Source organism: Myotis daubentonii, chromosome 1 (genome assembly GCF_963259705.1).
Source record: "Myotis daubentonii chromosome 1, mMyoDau2.1, whole genome shotgun sequence".
Lineage (NCBI taxonomy): Eukaryota > Metazoa > Chordata > Mammalia > Chiroptera > Vespertilionidae > Myotis > Myotis daubentonii.
In genome coordinates, this window is record NC_081840.1 from 156,231,882 (window position 1) to 156,253,415 (window position 21,534).

Genomic DNA, 21,534 nt, shown 5'->3' on the forward strand with positions numbered 1-21,534 from the left:
ATACCTTGTTTTTTCTTAATAAAAAGAAATCACATCACTCTAATGGTCTCTTCACTCCCTTGCTGGCTCAGGAAAGCAATTTTAAGAAATCTAGCCGAAACCGGTTTGGCTCAGTGGATAGAGCGTCGGCCTGCGGACTGGAAGGTCCCAGGTTCGATTCCGGTCAAGGGCATGTACCTGGGTTGCGGGCACATCCCTGGTAGGGGATGTGCAGGAGGCAGCTGATCGATGTTTCTCTCTCATCGATGTTTCTGACTCTCTATCTCTCTCCCTACCTCTCTGTAAAAAATCAATAAAATATATTTAAAAAAAAAAAGAAAAGAAAGAAATCTAAAGACCAAAAAGACATTCTCAGTTAGAAAACTGCAATTGGGTTCAACACATCTGACTACTACAGCATAGTTTTCTCTATTATTTCATTTTCCCCTTCCCCATTCCTTTATTGTACATAAAGTAACTGATGTATGTGTACAAGCATTTGCATTTTTTTATAACTAAATGGCCAATGGTGTGTTTTGATCTATATCAAATGGAGATGGGATGGGGAAAAAATGCTGGTTCTGTGAAAACACCCTTTCTCCATTAGTGGGATGTTTATTCAGCTCTTATATTTATATTCCAGTAAGTTATTTTGCTCTGTTTAACAAAATAAGAATTACATAAAAATTCTTGCATACCTTGTTTGGAGAATTTTAATGTTTTTCATTTGTCATTGTAAAACCAAGGACAATTTTATAACTTTTTTGTACGTAGCTGTTACATGTAGGGCAATCTGTCTTTAAGTAGGGATAAATTACTCTAAAAAAGTGAATCCTAGATAGTTTTCCCTTCAAGTCAACTGTCTTATTGTTTAAATAAACTTCTTGTTTAAAACAAAACAAAACACACCTGGGAGAATAAAAGGACATTTCTCTGGTCTGCCACCTGCTGGTGAATTCTAGCAATGCCATGGGTACATTGAATTTAGTGCCTGACCCTATCTCACTACCTGAGCTCCCTTCACATACCTTTTTTTGGTCTGAGTTTCATAATTTCTTTTCCATTCTGTAATCCCTTTTCTATTTTTGTCTTGCAAATACTTTATTATATACCTTTTTTTGTTAATTAATATGTGTCAGGTCCTAGCTATTTTCAAATGTTTATAATTCTTACCAATTTGTATCTCTTCCCAAGACCTCTGCCTGATCAATCTCAGGAACAGACAGTCACAGTGGATCAGGTGCTCTTTCAGGACCAGTCAAAATCTCTGAGGAAGCGACTCTTGGTTAAGGCACCGAATCCTGGTGAGACTGGGTGAACCACCTGCAGCAGTCAACGCCCTTGGTCATGTGAGTGGGAGCTCAGGGCTGTGTGGAGGACAGATTTGAAGAGAACAAGACTGCAGCAGGAGGGACAGTTAGGAGGCTACTGGAATAGTGATTTGGACAAGTCTGAGGGCTTGAACCGGGGAGCCTTAATAGGGCAGGAGCAGAATAGACGAAGCGGGGCTTTCTGCTGGAGTAAGAGTCAGATTCCTGGTTTCCCACTTGGGTGACTGGGTGATCTGCAGTGTCATCAAGTTAGGCAGCAAATACAGGCACACATCTAAGCAGGTTAAGGGAAACCCAGGTTTGTTTGTTTTTTTAATATATTTTATTGATTTTTTACAGAGAGGGATAGATAGAAAGTTAGAAACATCGATGAGAAACATCCATCAGCTGCCTCTTGCAAACTTCCTACTGGGTATATGCCTGCAACCAAGGAACATGCCCTTGACCAGAATCGAACCTGGGACCCTTCAGTCTGCAGGCCGACGCTCTATCCACTGAGCCAAACTGGTTAGGGTAGAAACCCAGGCTTTGAATAAAGTGTGGGATAGCTTTAGAATGTCTATGCAAAAAAAAAATATACAGCAGGCAGTGGAAAATAAAGGTTAGAGAATGGAGTGTCGTCAATATTTGGGTGCAGGTGAAATGAGGAGAATGGATGAGATGGTTCTGGGAGCATAGGCAGAATAAGGACAACAGTGAGTTAGAGCTAGAAATGGGCACACTAGCATTTACAGGCCCTAAAAGAGGCATTAGTTCTGGAAGCATATGCAGAATAAAGACAAGACTGAGTTGGAGACAGAAGCGGGCACACTAGCATTTGCAGGACAGGCCCTAAAAGAGACATTTCTGATGGAAGCCATAAAGGAAAAGTCAGAAAGAAAATCCCAGGAGAGTGCTATCACAGGTGAAAGAACAAGTTTCCAGAAGGTGGGAGTGATGGATAAACTGAACGATCAGTAATATGAGGGCTAAAACTGTATTACTTAATTTGGCAATTGGAAAGTCACCGGTAACCTGAGAAAAACTTGCATGGAGTAGCAGCTAGGAAGGTGGACTGCAGCAGGTTGAGCAGTGCCTATGAGTTGATGAAACTGAGGGTAGCTTCTTTAAAGAAGTTGGTGTGAGAAAGGATGCTTGGGGTGGAATAATAATTAGGAGCGGCTGTATCATGCAAGGACCAAGGGATGAAATGAAACCATCTAAGTAAGGTGCTCAGCACAGTATCTAGGATATAGTAAGTGTCCAAGAAATGTGAATTGTTACCATTCACTTGTTGACCATATAATAATTTCAGACCTTATTATGCACCAGGCTCTGCTCTGGGCCCGTAGATTTAGTAAATAAACAAGAGACAAAAACTTTGCCCAAGGAGCTGACATTCTAGCGAGGAGATAGACAAGAAACAAAATAACTCAAAATGTATGGTATACTTGATAGTGATAAGTGGAAAGGAGAAAAAAAGAAACTGAGGAAAGGAGATATAAAATGCTGAAGGAGAGAACAAAATTTTAGATTGGGTGGCCTGGGAGGGCTTCACTGAGGTGACTTTTTTTTTTTTTTAATATATTTTTATTGATTTCAGAGAGGAAGTTAGAAACATCAATGATGAGAGGGAATCACTGATCGGCTGCCTCCTGCACTACCCCTACTGGGGACCGAAGCCCGCAACCCAGGCATATGCACCTGACCGGAATTGAACCTGAGATCCTTCAGTCCGCAGGCCAACACTCTATCCACTGAGCAACACCGGCTAGGTCTGAGGTGACTTTTAAGTAAAGACCCAAAGAAGTAAGAAAGGTACCTATAACTAGAAGTAGGGAATAACACTAATTATTATTATTGTTATTAGCATTTTTAATACAGTAAGACTGTTATTATATCATCACTACCATCTTTGTCACAATTGACATTATCATCATTCCTGCCATCTCTGAAACTCCTAGGACCAAACGTGTAACCAGATATTCCCTCATTGCAGCTGGGTGGTGAGCTAGTACAAGGGGGTACATTAGAAGCAAAGCCACAGACGTCAACCGGTCTCACATGTAGTCACTGCAAATAAAAAGCTGCTTCACAGCCCTAGCCAGTTTGGCTCAGTGGATAGAGCGTCGGCCTGCGGACTGAAAGGTCCCAGGTTCGATTCTGGTCAAGGGCATGTACCTGGGTTGCGGGCACATCCCCAGTAGTAGGTGTGCAGGAGGCAGCTGATGGATGTTTCTCTCTCATCGATGTTTCTAACTCTCTATCCCTCTCCCTTCCTCTCTGTTAAAAAAAAAAAAAAAAAAAAAAAAAAAAAGGCTGCTTCACCTGTGTGCTGAAGCGATGAGATGGCCAGCACCAGACTGATCTCCCATCCCGCCTGCACATTAACAGGCCATCTTCAGACCCAAAGGGCAGACACACAGACGTCTCTGAAGCCACAGGAAAATGTAACTGCAGCTTGAATCAGTGCAGATGCAGTATGTAATATAGAGGTCACAAGACAAGATTATATAATCAAGTATGTTTATCTGATTGTTGGGTAGAGGACTCAGTCAGTTCCATCTGGGAATAATAAAGAAGAACTGGAATTTCTGACTGTTCACCCAGCCCAGTACACTGCTGAGAATAGCTAGATGTGTGACAAGCTTTCATGGGACTACACTAAACAAGGAGATCAGGTCTTGCTTGTGATGGATGCATTTGATCTGTCAACAGATTGACTTAGACCAGCCGTGGGCAAACTACGGTTTGAAATGAATAAAACTAAAAAAAAAAAAAAAAAAAAAAAAAAAAAAGACCGTACCCTTTTATGTAATGATGTTTACTTTGAATTTATATTAGTTCACACAAACACTCCATCCATGCTTGTGTTCCGGCCCTCCAGTCCAGTTTAAGAACCCATTGTGGCCCTCGAGTCAAAAAGTTTGCCCACCCCTGACTTAGACTAATTACTATCCTCTAAAATTCAGAGAAAATGATACAAAAAATAAATAAATAAATAAAAGGAAGAGAATCCAAATGCCTGAGCACTCATCCTATTTTCAACATGTTTAAATTGCTACAAATTTCTTAAAAGGTACAAGTAGTATTCATTCCTTCACAATCACAGGCCTCGATGGCAGATGGCATGCAATAGGAAATGTGACTTGCAGGCTTTAACAACAAACCCCTTTCCTCAACTGAGGTAACAGAAAAGTTTTGAAATTATCCTAGGTTCATTTTTTAGGTGTATTGATTACCTAAAGAGAGTCAATACAGAACTTGTCTAATAAAAAAAAAAATAACCTCAAGACCATAACATAGCTTAACTAGCAGTGCTTATACAGAAACATTTTCATAAATTCCTTGAAAATGTCTGTGTAAATAAAATAGATTATAAGCAATTCTCTCTGGCTACAAAATCAAATTAAACCATGTAACAACCAAGAAAATGCCTATGAAAGAAAGTAAACAGGACAATTATTTATGGCTCAAATGAACAGTAATTTGCTATATTTTTAATATTATTACTGCCTTATCATATGTTTACTATAAAACATTTCATATATATGTACAAATATATATATATATATAAAAATATATAAAAGCATGTATGCTATATTATATTCCTGCATGTTACATGCTTTCTAAGGAGTCCAGATACTGATCTCACAAACATCATCTAAATCCATTTTAAGGCCACAAAACGAAATGCAGGTAAGAAGAGATTTTTAGTGTGTCCATCCCTCCATATAGGAAGCCAGCGTCCACATCCTCTGGGACTCTCAGCTGCAGTGCAGAGTGCAGGGGAGGGAGGGAAGAGGACAGCAAGTATCCTCAGATTTCACTGAACCTGGTAATGACTTAAGCAGCAGGATTTAAGTTACCATGAGCTTTACTGCCTCATGCCGTCATGCTGTGGCCAAAGCACTGAAGGATGTCTGGGTTCCGTGTGAGCTGTTGAGCCAGGGTGCCCGTGATGTCTGGGGAGTCCCTCAGCCCAGACCGTAGAAGAAACTCGATGCAGGCCAGATGCTGACCCGCGCAGGCCAGGTGTAGGGCTAGGCAGAGAGAGAAGTCACACTAACTTAGTGCATGATCCCAAAGCAATACAGTAGGCTGCTCCTAATGAAAATATTGATTCCTTTAATTTTACAGATTTTATATTTCCACAATCCATCTGTGTGACTTTGCCCATACTAGATTAAAACATTTTTTCTTTTAACACATTGTTTGCGGGTAGTTTTTATCGTGCGCTAACAGGTGGCACAGGCCATTTTTGCTCATTTTTTGAGCAAATGGCAACGTTCAGTAAAATTACGATAGCTTTAGTTTACGTATTTATACGTTACCCGCATTCTACCGCTAGTCTATAATAAACGTATTAATACGTGTCCCACGCCCTACTACACTGGTAGAACATATAAATACGTTTCCCGCATACAAAGTGTTAAGCTGATTGGGATAGAAAGACTTAAAAATAACAAGACCAACTGGAGAGGATTTAAGAGATTTGACTAAAGCAACAAAGCAAGTTTATGAGAAATAGGAGACTTTAACTGGTACAGAAAAATTTTTCAAAGTTTTGTGAACTCTCTGGGTAAAAGTATCACCATGAATGAGAATGATATGACAAAAACAAATAGAGCTGACAGATCTTCCTGTTCTGCCTAGCAATTAGCGCTGAAAAAACCCTGGCTCCTGCTCTGGTCTTTAGAAGAAAGTCTGTGTCCCTGGACTTGGGGACCATCCTCTGTGGCCTCATAGTTATCTATGAGTCTTTGAAGCATCATGAAGCCTCCACTAAACTCCTGAAGGATGGCCACTGACACAGAGAATATTACTGAGTTTATTAGAAAGTACGAGTTTAAAGAATTAGCTCTGAAAATATCCTTCTGAGCTCTAAATTGAGAAAACTGTAATGACTGTAGTTTTTAAATACACTTAAAAGAGAGATGACCTATGAAGCATCTATAAACTACCTGAATAGTTGGTGGCATCAAGACAATATAAAGTGTTTTTATGTCACATATACTGTTGTATTTAAAATGATAAAAACATAATAATAACAGCAGTAATAATGAGTAGTAGTCATCATCATTGCCATGGGAACAGCAACAGTTCTATTTGGAGATGTAATTTTATTTTTTTTGAGATGTAATTTTAAGGAAAAGTTGCTGAGCTAGTAGAGGAATAACATTAAAACCAATGTTTTTAAAAGTCCATGTAGCCCTGGTCAGTTTTGCTCAGTGGATAGTGTGTCAGCCCGAGGACTGAAGGGCCTCAGGTTCAATTCTGGTCAAGGGCATGTACCTCGATTGCAGGCTTCATCCTGGCCAGGGTCAGGGCAGGCAACCAATCGATTTCTCTATCTCTCCCCCTTTCTTCCACTCTCTCTGAAAATCAATGAAGAAAATATCCTCGGGTGAGGATTAACAACAATAAAAAAGTGCATGTATTGTTTATATTCCACTGAATAATAAGTTCCAAGGCACAAAGAAACTGTACCTGATCGATTTCTTTCATCTTTAGAGTTGATGTCAGCACCCAAGGAAATGAGCATCTGAACTGTACTCACATGTCCTTCCTGAGGAGTGAAATAAACTCATTATCACTGTGACAAGCACCTTTAAACATAAACACGAATCTATATATTAGGTCATTTTTCTAAAATACTCAACTGCTAAAACTATATTTTCGTATCTAAAGGAAAAATCATCACATCACTCTCAAACTCCACTATAAATCATTAAAGATAGATTTTGGTGATATTCAGTTATTAGAAAATAGATGGTCAACTTTGGAGGCCAAATTACCAACTAATACAGTTGGGTTTCCTTCAGTGTAATGAGCGTATAGAACACACAATTCCAGATTCTCCCAAGTACACACACTCTTTGCTAAAATCTTTAGGGCAGAGATAAATTAGAAAAGATGGTCACCTCTCCTGACGGGACTCTCATCATAGCTGGCATTATCATTCATGAGGCAATTTATATACTTTCTATCTAGCCAGTTAGTTCATTAGTATGTGGTGAGACTAAAGTCAAGGTTGTAGGTTCAATTTTCCTATGGGTGGACCCACTAGTGGCCCCCTCCCCCTGTGGCCACAGGTCATTCTCTTAGCACACGGCCATTTATTTAACCACTTTCTCATAGGGGAATGCAGGCAAGAGTATGTAGGTCCGGGTGAGGGGACGGACTAGAAGGGGTCAATGGGGGAACATAGGGGACATATGTAATACTGTCAACAATTAAGATTTATTTTTTAAAAATTGCTAAAAAAATAAGAGTGTGTAAGTCATCAGAAAACAGTCTTGTTGCTAGAAAAACAAGTAAAGGCAAGTAGCCAATCATGTTAAAGATAATAAGCAAATACTCCTAGTATTTAAAACAGGAGGAAAACTTTTTAAAATAAGATTTTTATTAAGTGAGAATTCTTCTTTTTTTAAAGTATTTTTAAAACTGATTTTTTAGAGAGAGAAGAAGGTAGAGGGATAGAGAGATGGAAACATTGATGAGAGAGAAACATCGATTGGCTGCCTCCTGCACCCTCCCCCTGGGGATTGAGCCTGCAAGCCGGGCATGTGCCCTAGCCGGGAATTGAACCAGGGATCTCTTGGTTCATGGATCGATGCTCAACCACTGAACAACACAAGCCGGGCTGTAGTGAAAAATTTTTGCACATCTTAAAATATCTTATACATTAGAGAGGCTGGTAAATGCAATTCCCTTCCCTCAATTACTAAATTTTAACTTCTGAAATCTACCATTAGGAGTGAGGGCTAGGAATTTAATATAATGGAATTTCACGACTTCAAAAGCATTCTTGAAGACGAAAAAAGGGCAGGATGAAACATAAAATCCAGGCATTGAATGGAATAAAGGGTGTTTTCAGTTTTTGCCTAGCAACAAATAAAGGTAGGTTTCTATTTAAAGGGATGCAGGGCTTCCCTTTAACATTTTAGGAGCATATCGTGAGCCATTTTTTTCTTCCAGAAATGGAGCCAAAGCAATAGGGCAGTGGAGCTATTTCTCAGTAAAGTAAGGCAAGCCTAAGGAAGCAAGGACAACTTTATGAAAAGAAACAAACCTTAGCTGCATAATGAAGTGCTGTAAGGTGGGTTGATGCTGCTTTCACATCTACATCAATGCCAAGTTCAGATACCAAGAATCGGATGGCTTCATTCTGCCCAGTGACTGCTGCCCTGTGTATAGCCTGGGCTCCCAGGAAATCCTCAGCACAAATGCAAGCCTAGTAGGTTCGGAAGAGACAGGAACAAAAATAAGCAGTAGAGAAAGCTGGGTCCATGGACCTTCTGACATTTTAGCTAAAATTTGTTGCCTATGTACATTTTTCTGGGCCTATGTTATATAGCTTTTGTCAGATTATTTATTTTTATGATGATTATTATTTTAATCTTTATTGTTGAGCTTTGGTCAGATGCTTAAAGGACTCTATAAACAAACAAAAAGGTTAAGATTCAATGCTCTAAAGCAGTGGTTCTCAACCTTCTGGCCCTTTAAATACAGTTCCTCATGTTGTGACCCAACCATAAAATTATTTTCGTTGCTACTTCATAACTTTAATGTTGCTACTGTTATGAATCGTAATGAAAATATCTGATATGCAGGATGGTCTTAGGCGACCCCTGTGAAAGGGTCGTTCGACTGCTAAAGGGTTCGCGACCCACAGGTTGAGAACCGCTGCTCTAATGTGTGCCTAAAGTGCACTCAGTGGGGTTTGTTGTTATTACTATAAAACAGCTACTGTTACTTTGCTGCCATGGAGGGGTAGCTCAGTTGGTTAGAGCATCATCCTGATATGCCTAGGTTGTGGGTTTGATCCCCAGGGCACATACAACAATCAACCAATCTATATAACAAAAGTCTAAGCAACCGTTATAGCAGAATGACTAGAACGACTGGTCGCTATGATGCACACTGACCACCAGGGGGCAGACACTCAATGCAGGAGCTGCCTCCTGGTGGTCAGTGCGCTCCCACAGGGGGAGTGCCGCTCAGCCAGAAGCCAGGCTCACAGCTGGCAAGCACAGTGGCAGTGGCGGGAGCCTCTCCCACCTCTGTGGCAGCAGTAAGGAGCAGTGAGCAGGCAGGGGGGTAAGGAGTGAGGGGTTCTGGACTGTGAGAGGGATGTCCGACTGCCGGCTTAGGCGGACATCCCCAGAGGGTGCAGGCTGGGCTGAGGGATCCCCTACCCCCCAGTACAAAATTTCGTGCACTAGGCCTCTAGTGAATACACAAATAAGTGGAACAATGTTTCTCTCTCTCTTTCACTAAAATCAATTTTAAAAAAATCTTATTTTGCTAATTATATTTAATCCTTAGAGTAACCCTCTGAAGAATTAAAATTTGTCTCCATTTTACAGATGGAAATACTGATGCTTAAAGAGATTACGGGAGGGACCCATGGCAGTGCTGGAATTTGAACCCAGGATCTGAATAACCATGATCTCTTTGTATCCTATGACTAAAACTCATAGAAAATACCAAATCATTGCTGTACCTTATGGTTTTCGAGGAGCAGCCTGGCTATGTTGATGTGCCCACACTGAATTGCATCCATAAAGGGTGTGAGGCCACATTTGTCTCTGCAGTCTGGTTGATATTGACACCTAGAGCCCAAACCCAAAATAACAGAGCTGAAAATTCACTGCTTCAAACCCAATGGACACTTGACTCTTGACCACTTTCAGTAGATGACATATCCTACAAATGATCTGTGAAAATCTGCAGCACTCTCCCTCTTTTCCCCATCTCAGTATTAGAACTTAGCTCTTCAACAATGTGTCAGGTTCCCCCAGCGAATCTGTTCCTCCTTTAAACTTCTGTCATTCCATATTATGGACTACAATTTCTCCAACTTCTCATGCCAGGAGCCCTGACGTCACCCCTTAGCTCTCAAACCCAATCTATTACCTCTCAATTCTGCATTCAAAATATTTTAATTGTATCTTTCTCTCTTTCGCTGCTTTTACCCCTTAGGACCAAATCAATAGACAATAGCTTCCTGTTTTTCTCACTTTGGCTTCTGCCTTGCTAATTCATTCTCACAGCTACCAAAATAATCTTTTCACCATGCAATTTGGGTATGGCTGCTCCTGTAATAAACCTTTAACTAGTATGTCCCAAAAACAAAGCACAAAATTCGGAACTTCAGCATGACCTCTAGTGGTCAAGATACTGTCCCACAAACTTACCTCTCCAGGTTTCTCTTTCCCACATACCCACTGCTCTGTGCTTACTGTAACCTACCTTCTTTATGGTTGTTCTTTCTTCTAGGTCCTGCTTTTTTCCTGGTCCTACCTGCCCTATCATCTTCTTAGTTTCACCTCCCATCTGTCCTATCTTCTTATGTTCCATCTTCTTCATGGTCCAACCTGTCCTATCTTCTCAGTCCTACCTTCTTCACCATCCTATCTTACCTGCCCCACTGTCTCCTTGGTCCTACCTTCTTCTTGTCCTATCTTCTTCTCCATCACACCTCCCCTTTTTCCGTTCCTACCCTCAACTTCCTGTCCTGTCTTCTCAGTCGCACCTCCCACCAGTCTGATCATCTTCTCTATCCTACCTTCTTCATGATCCTGCCTTTTTCCTGCTCTTTCATTTGTCCAGCTCTTTGCTGCCTTTGCACTTGCTGATGCCCTCTGCTTAGAAATTACTTCTCCATTATTCACTTGGCAAACTCCAACGCATTCTTCAAATCACAGCTCTGTGACTTTACAATGGCCTGTCTTCTGTCTTGCATCAACAGCACCTTTGCTTCCACATGCCATTGTGTACATTTTTCTTAACATTACAGGTTTCCCCCGCTAGCTGAAAGTAAAGCATTCCTACAAAACTTTTTGTAAGCCAAAATGGCATAAAGCAATGAGTATCTTCACCTTTCTGAAAGTTTGCATTACATGTGCCATTTCACTTTTATGAAAGACCTGCATTGCTACAGTAACAGCTTTTCTTGTAAAAGTGAAAATCCTATTCGGATTCTTTTGATTAGTGAAAAAATGTACTAATGTAGGTCTTATATATAGGCAAAGTAGGATAATACAAACTTTCAGAAAACAGAGATATGTGTATTACAATTTATAATTTTATGGTATTTACTTGAATGCCTATACTTGGATTCCACACCAGCCTATAGGTTGTTAGGAAAAGGAATGCATTTGTTTTGCTTACCACCCAGCACCTAACAGATAGAAGGTGCTTCCAAAAATGTTTGTCCAATGAATGAATATCTATAAATTTGCTGACAATCAAGTATGTTCCAATTTGCAGTAGGCAAGCTCTACACATAAGCGATGCTTTCAGGGCACTGCATTAAGCTCTCCTCTATTCTTACTATGCACTGTCTACTTAGGTAATCGCTTCCACTCTTGAAAATTCAATCAGCAGCCCTAACCGGTTTGGCTCAGTGGATAGAGCGTCGGCCTGCGGACTCAAGAGTCCCAGGTTCGATTCCGGTCAAGGGCATGTACCTTGGTTGCAGGCACATCCCCAGTAGGGGGCGTGCAAGAGGCAGCTGATCGATGTTTCTCATTGATGTTTCTAACTCTCTATCCTTTTCCCCTCCTCTCTGTAAAAAATCAATAAAATGTATTTTTAAAAAAATTCAATCATCATCTCTTTGTTGATGAAGCCCACATTTGTATCTCAGCCCATACCTGTTTTTTGGGCTCCATATCTTGTCTCTAACTGCTGCCTTGACATCTTTGCTTGGGTGTCTCACAGGCACATGCACTCAACATGTCCAAAAGTGAACCTCTCATCTTTTCACACAAAACCTGCTCCCCCTCCACTGCTCTTTACCTCAGTAAATGACACCAGCACCAGCTGCTTAAGTGAGAAACCTGAAAGTCATCCTTGACTTTTCCTTCTCTCCCAGTCCTTTTATTGAATCATTCGCCTAGAGATCAGTGGTTCTCAACCTTGGCTGCACATTAGAATCACCTGGGAATCTTTTTAAAATCCTGATTTCTGAGCCTCATCCTCCAGAAATTCTGTTTCTTTGGTACTGATGTTGTGGCCCCACCCCATAACAAAGAAACAGAATTTCCGGAGGATGAGGCCCAGAAATCAGGATTTTAAAAAGATTCCCAGGTGATTCTAATGTGCAGCCAAGGTTGAGAACCACTGGCCTAGTTCTACTGATTCTACTGAAGTATCTCCAAATCTTTTCCTTCATCCCTACCGTTAGCTTCTTAGCCCAGCTACAATTCTTTCCTGTTTAACTACAATAGCCTCCCAATAGCTTTCAAAGCACCCACTCTTGCTCCTCCTCCACTCCATTCGCTATTTTGCAACTAGAGGATCTTTGAAAATGCAAATTTCTTATTCTACTCACCCTGCTTAAATCCCTTCAATGGCATCTTATATGCTTAAAACAAAACCTAAAATCCTTCCCACAGCCTATAATGTCCCACCTGATTGAAACCTGCCCTTCCTCTCCTGCCTCACCCCGTACCATTCTCCCCCTCACTATATGCTTCAGCACATACTGAGCTTCTTTAGGTTTCTTTTTTTCTTTTTTTTTAAATATATTTTATTGAGTTTTTACAGAGAGGAAAGGAGAGAGATAGAGAGTTAGAAACATCGATGAGAGAGAAACATCGACCAGCTGCCTCCTGCACACTCCCCACTGGGATGTGCCCGCAACCAAGGTACATGCCCCTGACCGGAATCGAACCTGGGACCTTTCAGTCCGCAGGCCGACGCTCTATCCACTGAGCCAAACCGGTTTCGGCTCTTTTTTTCTTTTTTAAATTTTATTTTATTGTTTAAAGTATTACAAAGAGTAGTACATATGTCTCCGTTTTTTTCCCATTGACCTTCCCCCGGCTTCTTTCAGTTTCTTACATGCACTATGGTTTTCCCAGGATGAGCATCCCTGAGTATTGCTTCCTCTGACTAGAATGCCCCCCTGCCTCCCACTCTCAGCTTCCTTCAGATCATAGTTTAAATAACACTGGGGCTGAGATTCCTCACTCCTAGGCCAAGTTGGGTCTTCTTGTCATACGCTTCTGCAGGGACCCTGCAATTCCTCGTAATGGCCACCAGATTCATACAACTAGTGCAGTGTCTGTGAGTTCCCTAAGAGGGAAAACACATTGTCTCATTTCTATTGTAACCCCTGAATCTGGTACAATTCAAATAGGCACTGAATAAATAGATGAATGCTTGTGGGAATGAACAAATAAATGACTTTCTCTTAAATTTTTTAGCTATTTTTGTTTTATGTTCTTTAAATTATCTGCTTATGTCCTTTGTTCTTTTCTCTTTTGGTACTTTAGCTGCTCTTGAACAATTTGCTTGAGCTCTTCAAGTAGCATCGACATTAACTGTCATAATTAGCAAATATCTTCCTTAATCTGCTGTTTTGTTCTTACCTCTGAAGAAGCACCTTTACTGCCTCTAAACAGCCATGCATTGCTGGGAGAAGAGAGTTGAGAATTAGAGTTTTTAGGTGCACATATAAAATGCTTCTTTCCTCCTGGCACTGGTCTCTGTCCCATCTTTTTAGCTATGACTTACAGGAAGGGGCAATTAAAGTAAGTACATTAATAAAAATCTAGCTGGATAATTGGTAAAGAATGATGTTTTTACTGAATAGGTCCATAGCCAAAACTGATTATCTTGTCTTTATGAACACTTTTATGGCAAATTTTCAATCCTAAACTTACCTATCGCCTCCCTTTTGAGTTGAGCCAGGCAGTTTTTGCCCAGGAAATATAAAAACATTTTAAGAGTAATCCATGACAAAATAACCAGGAATTTAATTCTACTACTAAAAATAACTATGGTCAATAATAAAGCTTTTTGACTATCTGTGCATCACTACTTTGTGTAAATGACTGGGTATTGTTTCTCCTAGTCAAACAATTTATGAGCATAGAAACGTTTTCTTCACTCTTGCAAAAGGACTCCTTGGTCCTTACATGCCCACTGTGGCTAGAACAATTGTATGCATATTTCCTAAACTATGTCATTCACAGGTATTGATTTTTAGAGAAATTAAAAACCCTGTATTCTAATTCAATGAATTCTCTAGAAGGCTAAAGATTATTTTCTAGAGTTCTTTTTTTTTTTTTTTTTTTTTAAAATATATTTTATTGATTTTTTACAGAGTGGAAGGGAGAGGGATAGAGAGCTAGAAACTTCGATGAGAGAGAAACATCGACCAGCTGCCTCCTGCACACCTCCTACTGGGGATGTGCCCGCAACCAAGGTACATGCCCTTGACCGGAATCGAACCTGGGACCTTTCAGTCCGCAGGCCGACGCTCTATCCACAGAGCCAAACCGGTTTGGCATTTTCTAGAGTTCTTGATCTGGACTCAAGCTCATTAGTGTCCATTTCATCTTATACCACAGCAGCTTTGCTTTTTACAAATTTAAAATAATCTATAAATAGATAAATCAGAATTAAGACTATTCAAAACAATAAAAATACCCTAAATTTATATTTGACTAATCACTACATAAGTCAAATACACTCAGGTATCTACACCAATAAAAGAGAAAAATGGTAATTGGCGTACAACGCTACCCTTTTCATTGGCTAATCAGGGCTATATGCAAATTAACTGCCAACTAAGATTGGCAGTTAACTGCCAACAAGATGGCGGTTAATTTGCATATGTAGGCACAATGCAGGGAGGCGAAAGGGAAAGCCGGAAGAAGCCCCCTGCCACTGACAGTGATTGGAAACCCAGGGGGGAGCTAAGAGCTGCCCCCCAGCCATGATCGGAGAATCAGGTGCCTTTTCTGCTCTGGCCAGTGATAGCAGGAAGTAGGGGTGGAGCCAGCGATGGGAGCTGGGCATGGTCGAAGCTGGCAGTCCCAGGAGCTAGGGGCCCCTGGGCCTAAAGCGAAGCCCACGATAGCGGGGCCGCTGCAGCTGCGGGTCCCCGCTGCCCGGGCCGGACGCCTCGCCTCGGCCAGAGGCGTTAGGCCTGGGCAGGGGCGGAGCCTGCAACCGCGGGGAGCTGGGGGTCCCCTGCCCAGGCCTGACACTTCTGTCAGAGGCGTCAGGCCTGGGCAAGGGGCCGATCCTGCTATTGGAGGGTGATGGGGGTCAACGGCTGAGGGCTCCCAGTATGTGAGAGGGGGCAGGCTGGGCTGAGGGACACTCCCCCCCCCCCCCCCAGTGCACGAATTTCGTGCACCGGGCCCCTAGTTTAATTATAAGTACCTATGTTTATTTAAATAGATAGTGCTGTGGTAGATATTGCTGAGGACATTTAAAAACTGTCTCTTGCCCAGCTGGTGTGGCTCAGTAGTTGAGCATCAACCTACGAACCAGGAGGTCATAGTTTGATTCTTGGTCATGGTACATGCCCAGGTTGAGGGCTCAATCCCCATTAGGGGGCATGCAGGAGGCAGCTGATCAATGATTCTCTCTCATCACTGATGTTTCTAGCTCTCTCTCCCTCTCCCTTCTCAGAAATCAATAAAAATATATATTAAAAACAAATAACAAACAATCAAAAACCCTGTCTCTTTTCCTCCTGTCTTTAATAATAAAAAAATGTGAAAATGATCATAAAAATAGCAATAACCCGTTCTGTGCTCATGTGTCACACACTGTGCTAAGGGGTTTACCTACATTCAGCTCCTTAAACCCTGTAATAACCTTGCGATATGGGCATCATTGTCATCATTATCTTGCTGTTGAAACTAGCTCAAGAGACTAAGCTCCTTGCCCAAGGTCAAAGACTTAGTGAGGAAAAAACCAGCATACCATCTAGCTAGCTGGGAATACTAAGACTGATATTTATGAAAAGTGAACTAATACAAGAAAGAAGTGCATGTTAAGTACCAAGTGACATTAGCTTTAAAAACTAAGTGTATGCCAAATATCTGAAAGCTGGCCTTATTCACCAATCTCTATTTTTCAGAACCCTCCAACTCGATGTCATTCTGCTGGGGGAGGCAGAGCTCCGGGCCATACCTGCCGTGTGCAGAGGAGTTCTACTAATTTTGCTCTCTGTCTTCCAGGCATCTGGGCAAATGGTGAGCAAGTACTGGAGGATTGGAGGGTCACCTTCTCGGCTGGCAATATGGAAACTGTTCCAGCCATCTTTGTTCTTCAGAAGTGGATCTGCACCATGTTCTACAAGGTCCTGGATCACCTCGAGATTCTTCCTTGTGCAAGCCATCATCAGAGGAGTCCTAAGGCCAAAGAGGACAAGCTGTCAGATGGAAGGGTAGCTGAGACATTATAAGGGTACAACCAGGTCTTTAAAAAACACACATCCTTGGTAGAGATGGAAAACCTAGAGGACTGAGGGATTTGGGAAGCAGGACAATTTTCAACTACTTTGTCTGCCCCGAGGACCCTGGGTGAAATAAGAGAAAAACGATTGTGATGTAAGCATGCCTACAAAAGGGGGATACCAAAGAGGCAAAGCTGCTTCTGAGATAGTTTCTAGTATGGCACTGAATTGGGACAGAATTAGTCCAAATCATAGAGTTTGTCCTGAAGAATATTGCATAAAAGGTACTCTGCTGAACTTACCTCACTTACTTTAGTCACTTTAGAAACCACTTATCCTATCTTATATAATAAACTAGAGGCTCGGTGCACAAAAATTTGTGCACTCGAGGGGGAGGGGGGGTCCCTCAGCCCGGCCTGTGCCCTCTCGCAGTCTGGGACCCCTCGGGAGATAATGACCTGCTGGCTTAGGCCTGCTCCCGGGTGGCAGAGGGCAGGCCCAATCCCTAGGTGCAGCCCCCGGTCGGGCTCAGAGCAGGGCCGATTGGGGAGTTGGGGCGCCGCCCCGTCATGCACAAAGCAGGACAGATTGGGAGATTGTGATGCCACCCTCAGTCATGCTCAGGGTAGGGCCAATTGGGGGGTTGGGGCACCGTCCCCTGTCACACTGAAGGCAGGGTCGATGGGGAGGTTGCGGCGCCACCCCCTGTCACGCATAGAGCAGGGCCAATCAGGGGGTTGGGGCGCTGCCCCCGTCACACACAGAGCAGGGCCCATCAGGGGGTTGGGGCACCACCCTCTATCACCCACAGAGCAGGGCCGATCAGGGGGTTGGGGCACCGCCACTCTCACACTCAGGGCAGGGCCAATGGGGAGGTTATGGCTCTACCCCATCACACACAGAGCAGGGCCCGTGGGGGGGGGGCGGTGTTGGGGAGCTCCCCCCTATCAGGCACAGAGCAGGGCGGATAGGGAGGTTGGGGCCCCGCTCCCTGTCACACACAGAGCCGCAAGGCGATCAGGGGGTTTGGGCGCTGCCCCCTGTCATGCTGATCCCGGTGCCGGGAGGCATATTACCCTTTTACTATATAGGGTAGAGGCCTGGTGCATGGGTGGGGCCGGCTGGTTTGCCCTGAAGGGTGTCCTGGATCAGGGTGGGGGTCCCCACTGGGGTGCCTGGCCAGCCTGGGTGAGGGGCTGAGGGCTGTTTTCAGGCTGGGAGTGACCGAAGTTCCCAACCGCTCCTTTTTTCCTTTTTTTTTTTTGTTATTCTGGGCCAGCTTTACCTTGAGGCTTAGCTCCAGCTCTTAGGCCTCCCTCCGCTGCTGAAAGTAGGTTTCTGGCCTTTGCTTACAATGTTGCAAATCTGCTGGCTGAAGTCCGGCGGTATTTGTTACAATGTTTCTTAAACTGCCCGCTCAGAGGCCTGCAGTGGCAGGCAGGGAACAGGCGGGGAACGTTGGTTTCCTCCGTCACTGAAGCAAGCAAGCCTCATGTTAGTTTCAAGCTGCCTGGCTGCCAGCCGCCATCTTGGCTGACAGTTAACTTGCATATCTCACTGATTAGCCAATGAAAAGGGTAGCGGTCGTACGCCAATTACCATGTTTCTCTTTTATTAGTGTAGAAGGGTAATATGCAAATTGTTCCCTCAACTGGGAGTTCGACCAGGAGTCCCTCCCTGATCGCCCTGATAGGTGTGGGCCAGCTGGACCCCACCAATGCACAAATTTGTGCACCGGGCCTCTAGTTAGTTATATTATGCTGAAAGAGTTTAAAAAGAGCATTTGACACTGTACCTAGCTATAACAAACATACATTGGTGAAGCAAATGAAACAGTGTGATTATAATAAGTCTCTGTGCTGACTTGTGTCCACAACTATAGAAGAGTGAACTACATTATATCTATATCAAGAGAGGTGGCTCTGGTCTTCCTCTCCTGCCACATGAATGATTTGGGGTTAGCCATTTCACTTCCATGAGCTTTTCTTTTTTTTTCATCTGCAAAATGAAGGAGATATGATTTCTGAAAAGCAGCAGCAGGTCTTGTTTACCTCCTCATTGCCAGGGTTAGAACCTGTGTCTGGCACATTGTGGGAGCTCACTATACTTGGGTGATCTCTAAATCTCATCTATCTTAAAAGATTGCTATATTAGTTAATTACCAACACTATTTTTGGGGGGGCGGGGGGTGAGGGGTAACCTATACTAATAAAAAGGGTAATATGCTAATTAGGGCAGACGGCTTCTGGACGTCCATCTGGACAAAGCACAGTGGCTGTGGGGCCCGGGGTTCAAGGTGTGCCGTGCCAGCACAACCAAGGGTTCGGTGAGCCTGAGTGGGGCGGCAAAGGATTAAAGAAAAGACAAAGAGAATATAGCTGGGGCTCAGTGGATCTCCTGTGCCTGGATGAGGCCACAGAGAAGGATCCAGCCAGCAAGCTGAGGCTTTATTTTACAGTCAGAGAAAAACAAGGTAGTGGTCACCATAGTTACAATGTTCTTGGGAGTTTCACTTGTTTTGGCAGCACTTGCTGCACCTCCCACGGCCCATTAGCTACCCAGGAAGGATCTAGGGGGCACTATAAGGTTACACTTAATTACGCTAAGAGGGCTCTGCCCTCCAAGCTGGGACTTGTTTGTGGCTCTGCCACAGGTCAATCCAAGGCTCAACTCTAGAGCCACTCCCTACATCACAGCAACCGTAGCCCTGGTGGCTGTGAGGCCTGGGACTCATGGCAGCCGTGGGCTCAGGCAGTGAGCCCTGGCAGCTGCGAGGCCCAGGGCTCAGGCCTCACAGCCGTCATGGCTGGCAGTGGCAGCAGCAGCCGGTGATGGGGGCGGCGCGTTCCCCTGATCAGCCTGGTTGCCTCCCACAGAGGGAGGCCAGACCGCGGCTCCCCACAGGGAGCGGGCCTAAGCCATCAGTAGGACATCCCCAGAGGGCTCCAGTACTGTGAGAGGGGGCAGGCCGGCTGAGGGACCTCCCCGTCACCCCAGTGCACGAATTTTCATGTACTGGGCCTCTAGTGTAGTAACAACAGTGAATGGGAAATTAACAGGAAAACAACCAGATAAATGAAGGCTGGAATTTTCAAGAACCTCATGAAGGGAATGAACCTCGAGCAAGGCAGGATTATTGGAAAAGCAGGTAAGGTATTTCAGAAAGGAAAAGAGAGAGAGAGAGAGAGGGGGGGGGGCAAAAATGTCTCACTGTGATTATACAATTCCCAAATACATAATAAAATGAACCTCATCTTTTTAGTGTTTTGTTTTTGGCTGTTTCCTTATCTGAAGTATTGCTTTGAGGAGTATATGAGGTCTATGCCTCTTGGAACTGTCTTTAGGTCATCTTACCAGCAGCACAAGAAAAGCAGTCTTGTGCTTAGTCACAGCCAAAGTGCAACCCTCAAAACACACCCAGGCCTACTCCCCTCCCGGTGGGCAAAATGTACTTACATGGCTGTCTTCTGTGTTTATATATCATATCAGGAATTACTTGTAGGCAAGAACTTCATTATGTTATGGATTTTGCTACATTCATAACCTCTAAGTGACTACTGAAAACAATGTTGGTCTAACAAAATGCAATTGGTTTGTGTGATGGTAAAGGTATGTTGATGGTAAAGGAGGTGATTATGCAAAGCTACACATGATAAAATCACATACAGAGAGCATCACATACATATAAGTGTAGGTTACAATCTGATGAAATGTGAATAAGTTTGACTGTAGCAATGTCAATTTCTTAGTTCTGTTACTGTAGTGTAACCTGTAAGATGTTAAACTGCTGGGGGAGCCTAGGGGAAGGGCACATGGGACTTCCCTGAACATTTCTTTGTAACCTTCTGTGTACCTATAGCTATTTCAAAATTTAAAACGTTAAATCAATGCCATTGGTGAAGTAATCATTTACCAGATGTCTCCAGAAGAACGTCGTATCCTGGGGCTCATGTTATATGGGGAATTCATTGATGTTATTCTATCTGATCATATTCTGTATTGTTCTCTGCTTTATAAAGGGAAGCAACTGTCTGGACCAAACAGTCGACTCCCAAGGGTTGGAACAATGTGCTCTAACGGGGAAGGTTGAGAAGCTGTGCTGTAGACTCTACAGTGTAGAGTCAGAAAAAGTACACGGGAATATATGATTCTGGGGAAAAGGGGTTAAGGGGTGTCTTTCTGGAACTCCTGCCACCTACCAGTCAGCCTTCTTCAGGCAGTCGACCACGGCTCCTCGGCCCAGCAGGTACCGCACACAGTCCCGGTGACCCATGGAGGCAGCTTCGTGTAGGGGCCGCTTGTAGTCTCGGTTGGCAGTCTCGATGTCCATGTCCCAGGCCTCGGCCAGATAGGCCAGGATGTCCCGATGCCCGTGGCGGGCGGCGCAGTGCAGCAGGGTGTCCCCCGCCGGCCCCGGGCAGCTGGCGGCCCCCGCTCCCTGCAGTTCCTCCCGCAGGGCGTACAGTCGACCTTCTTGCACCAGCCTGTAGAGCCGCCTCGCGTCCCGGGACGCCGCCATGGCCTCCGGGGCCAGGCGAGGGGTCCGAGTCCCCAGCCCTGCCCTGCGCTACCCTCTCCGGACCGCGCGCCAGGGGCAGAGCCGCGCTTCCCTACGCCGGGTGGTTAGTGTCCCTGCAAAACAACTCGCCTCCCGAACGCGCGCTCTGGGTGCGGGCATAGCCGTGTTCGAAGATGCGTGGCTGCCGACTGCACTGGTTTCATTTTGGGCAAAACATGAGTAGTTGCCGTCGAACCCGCTGGAGTCTGTGCTCACTCCACGCCGGGGCGCCCGGCTCCGAACCGCTGCCAGGGGAGGGGTCAGCGCGGTGCCTGCACTGGTGACGGGCCCCAGTGGCAGCTCAGCGCCCACGAGACACCGGTAAAGGAGCCGTGGTGAGGCTTCCCTCGTCGCGAGCCCCCAGCCACTCCAGCACCCGACCGCAGCCAGCCTCCGCCCAGCAGCTGCCGTCCCTCCCGCCCTGAGAGCTCGGAGGAACTCTGGGAAAGTTTCCTCTGGTCTTTTCACCCTAG

At 44.1% G+C, this 21,534-nt stretch overlaps 1 protein-coding gene across 3 annotated transcripts; it reads right to left on the reverse strand.

Annotated features, from left to right (window-relative positions):
• Window positions 1-676: 676 nt before the first annotated feature.
• Window positions 677-21,512, reverse strand: ANKRD16 (ankyrin repeat domain 16). Of its 3 annotated transcripts, XM_059663452.1 has the most exons (7): window positions 20,703-21,510; window positions 16,239-16,459; window positions 13,676-13,718; window positions 9,799-9,907; window positions 8,365-8,526; window positions 6,780-6,858; window positions 677-5,332 (listed from the first exon to the last, which is right to left on the reverse strand). In XM_059663452.1, the coding sequence occupies exons 1-7, from the start codon at window positions 21,020-21,022 to the stop codon at window positions 5,175-5,177; spliced, it is 1,092 nt and encodes a 363-aa protein (XP_059519435.1). In that variant the 5' UTR covers window positions 21,023-21,510; the 3' UTR covers window positions 677-5,174. The 3 variants fall into 3 exon arrangements, with proteins under 3 accessions (XP_059519435.1, XP_059519425.1, XP_059519444.1); XM_059663442.1 differs by lacking the exon at window positions 13,676-13,718 and having other exon boundaries at window positions 16,169-16,459; window positions 20,703-21,511; XM_059663461.1 differs by lacking the exon at window positions 13,676-13,718 and having other exon boundaries at window positions 5,258-5,396; window positions 16,169-16,459; window positions 20,703-21,512.
• Between the last annotated feature and the right edge of the window lie 22 nt (window positions 21,513-21,534).

Coding starts and splice junctions, on each gene's coding strand:
- ANKRD16 (XM_059663442.1), bottom strand. CDS start 21,022: ATGGCGGCGTCCCGGGACGCGAGGCGGCTCTACAGGCTGGTGCAAGAA. Junction 16,460..20,702: donor TGCCTGAAGAAGGCTGACTG/GTAGGTGGCAGG, acceptor CTTTGGCCTTAG/GACTCCTCTGATGATGGCTT. Junction 9,908..16,168: donor GTTCTGAAAAATAGAGATTG/GTGAATAAGGCC, acceptor TTTGGGCTCTAG/GTGTCAATATCAACCAGACT.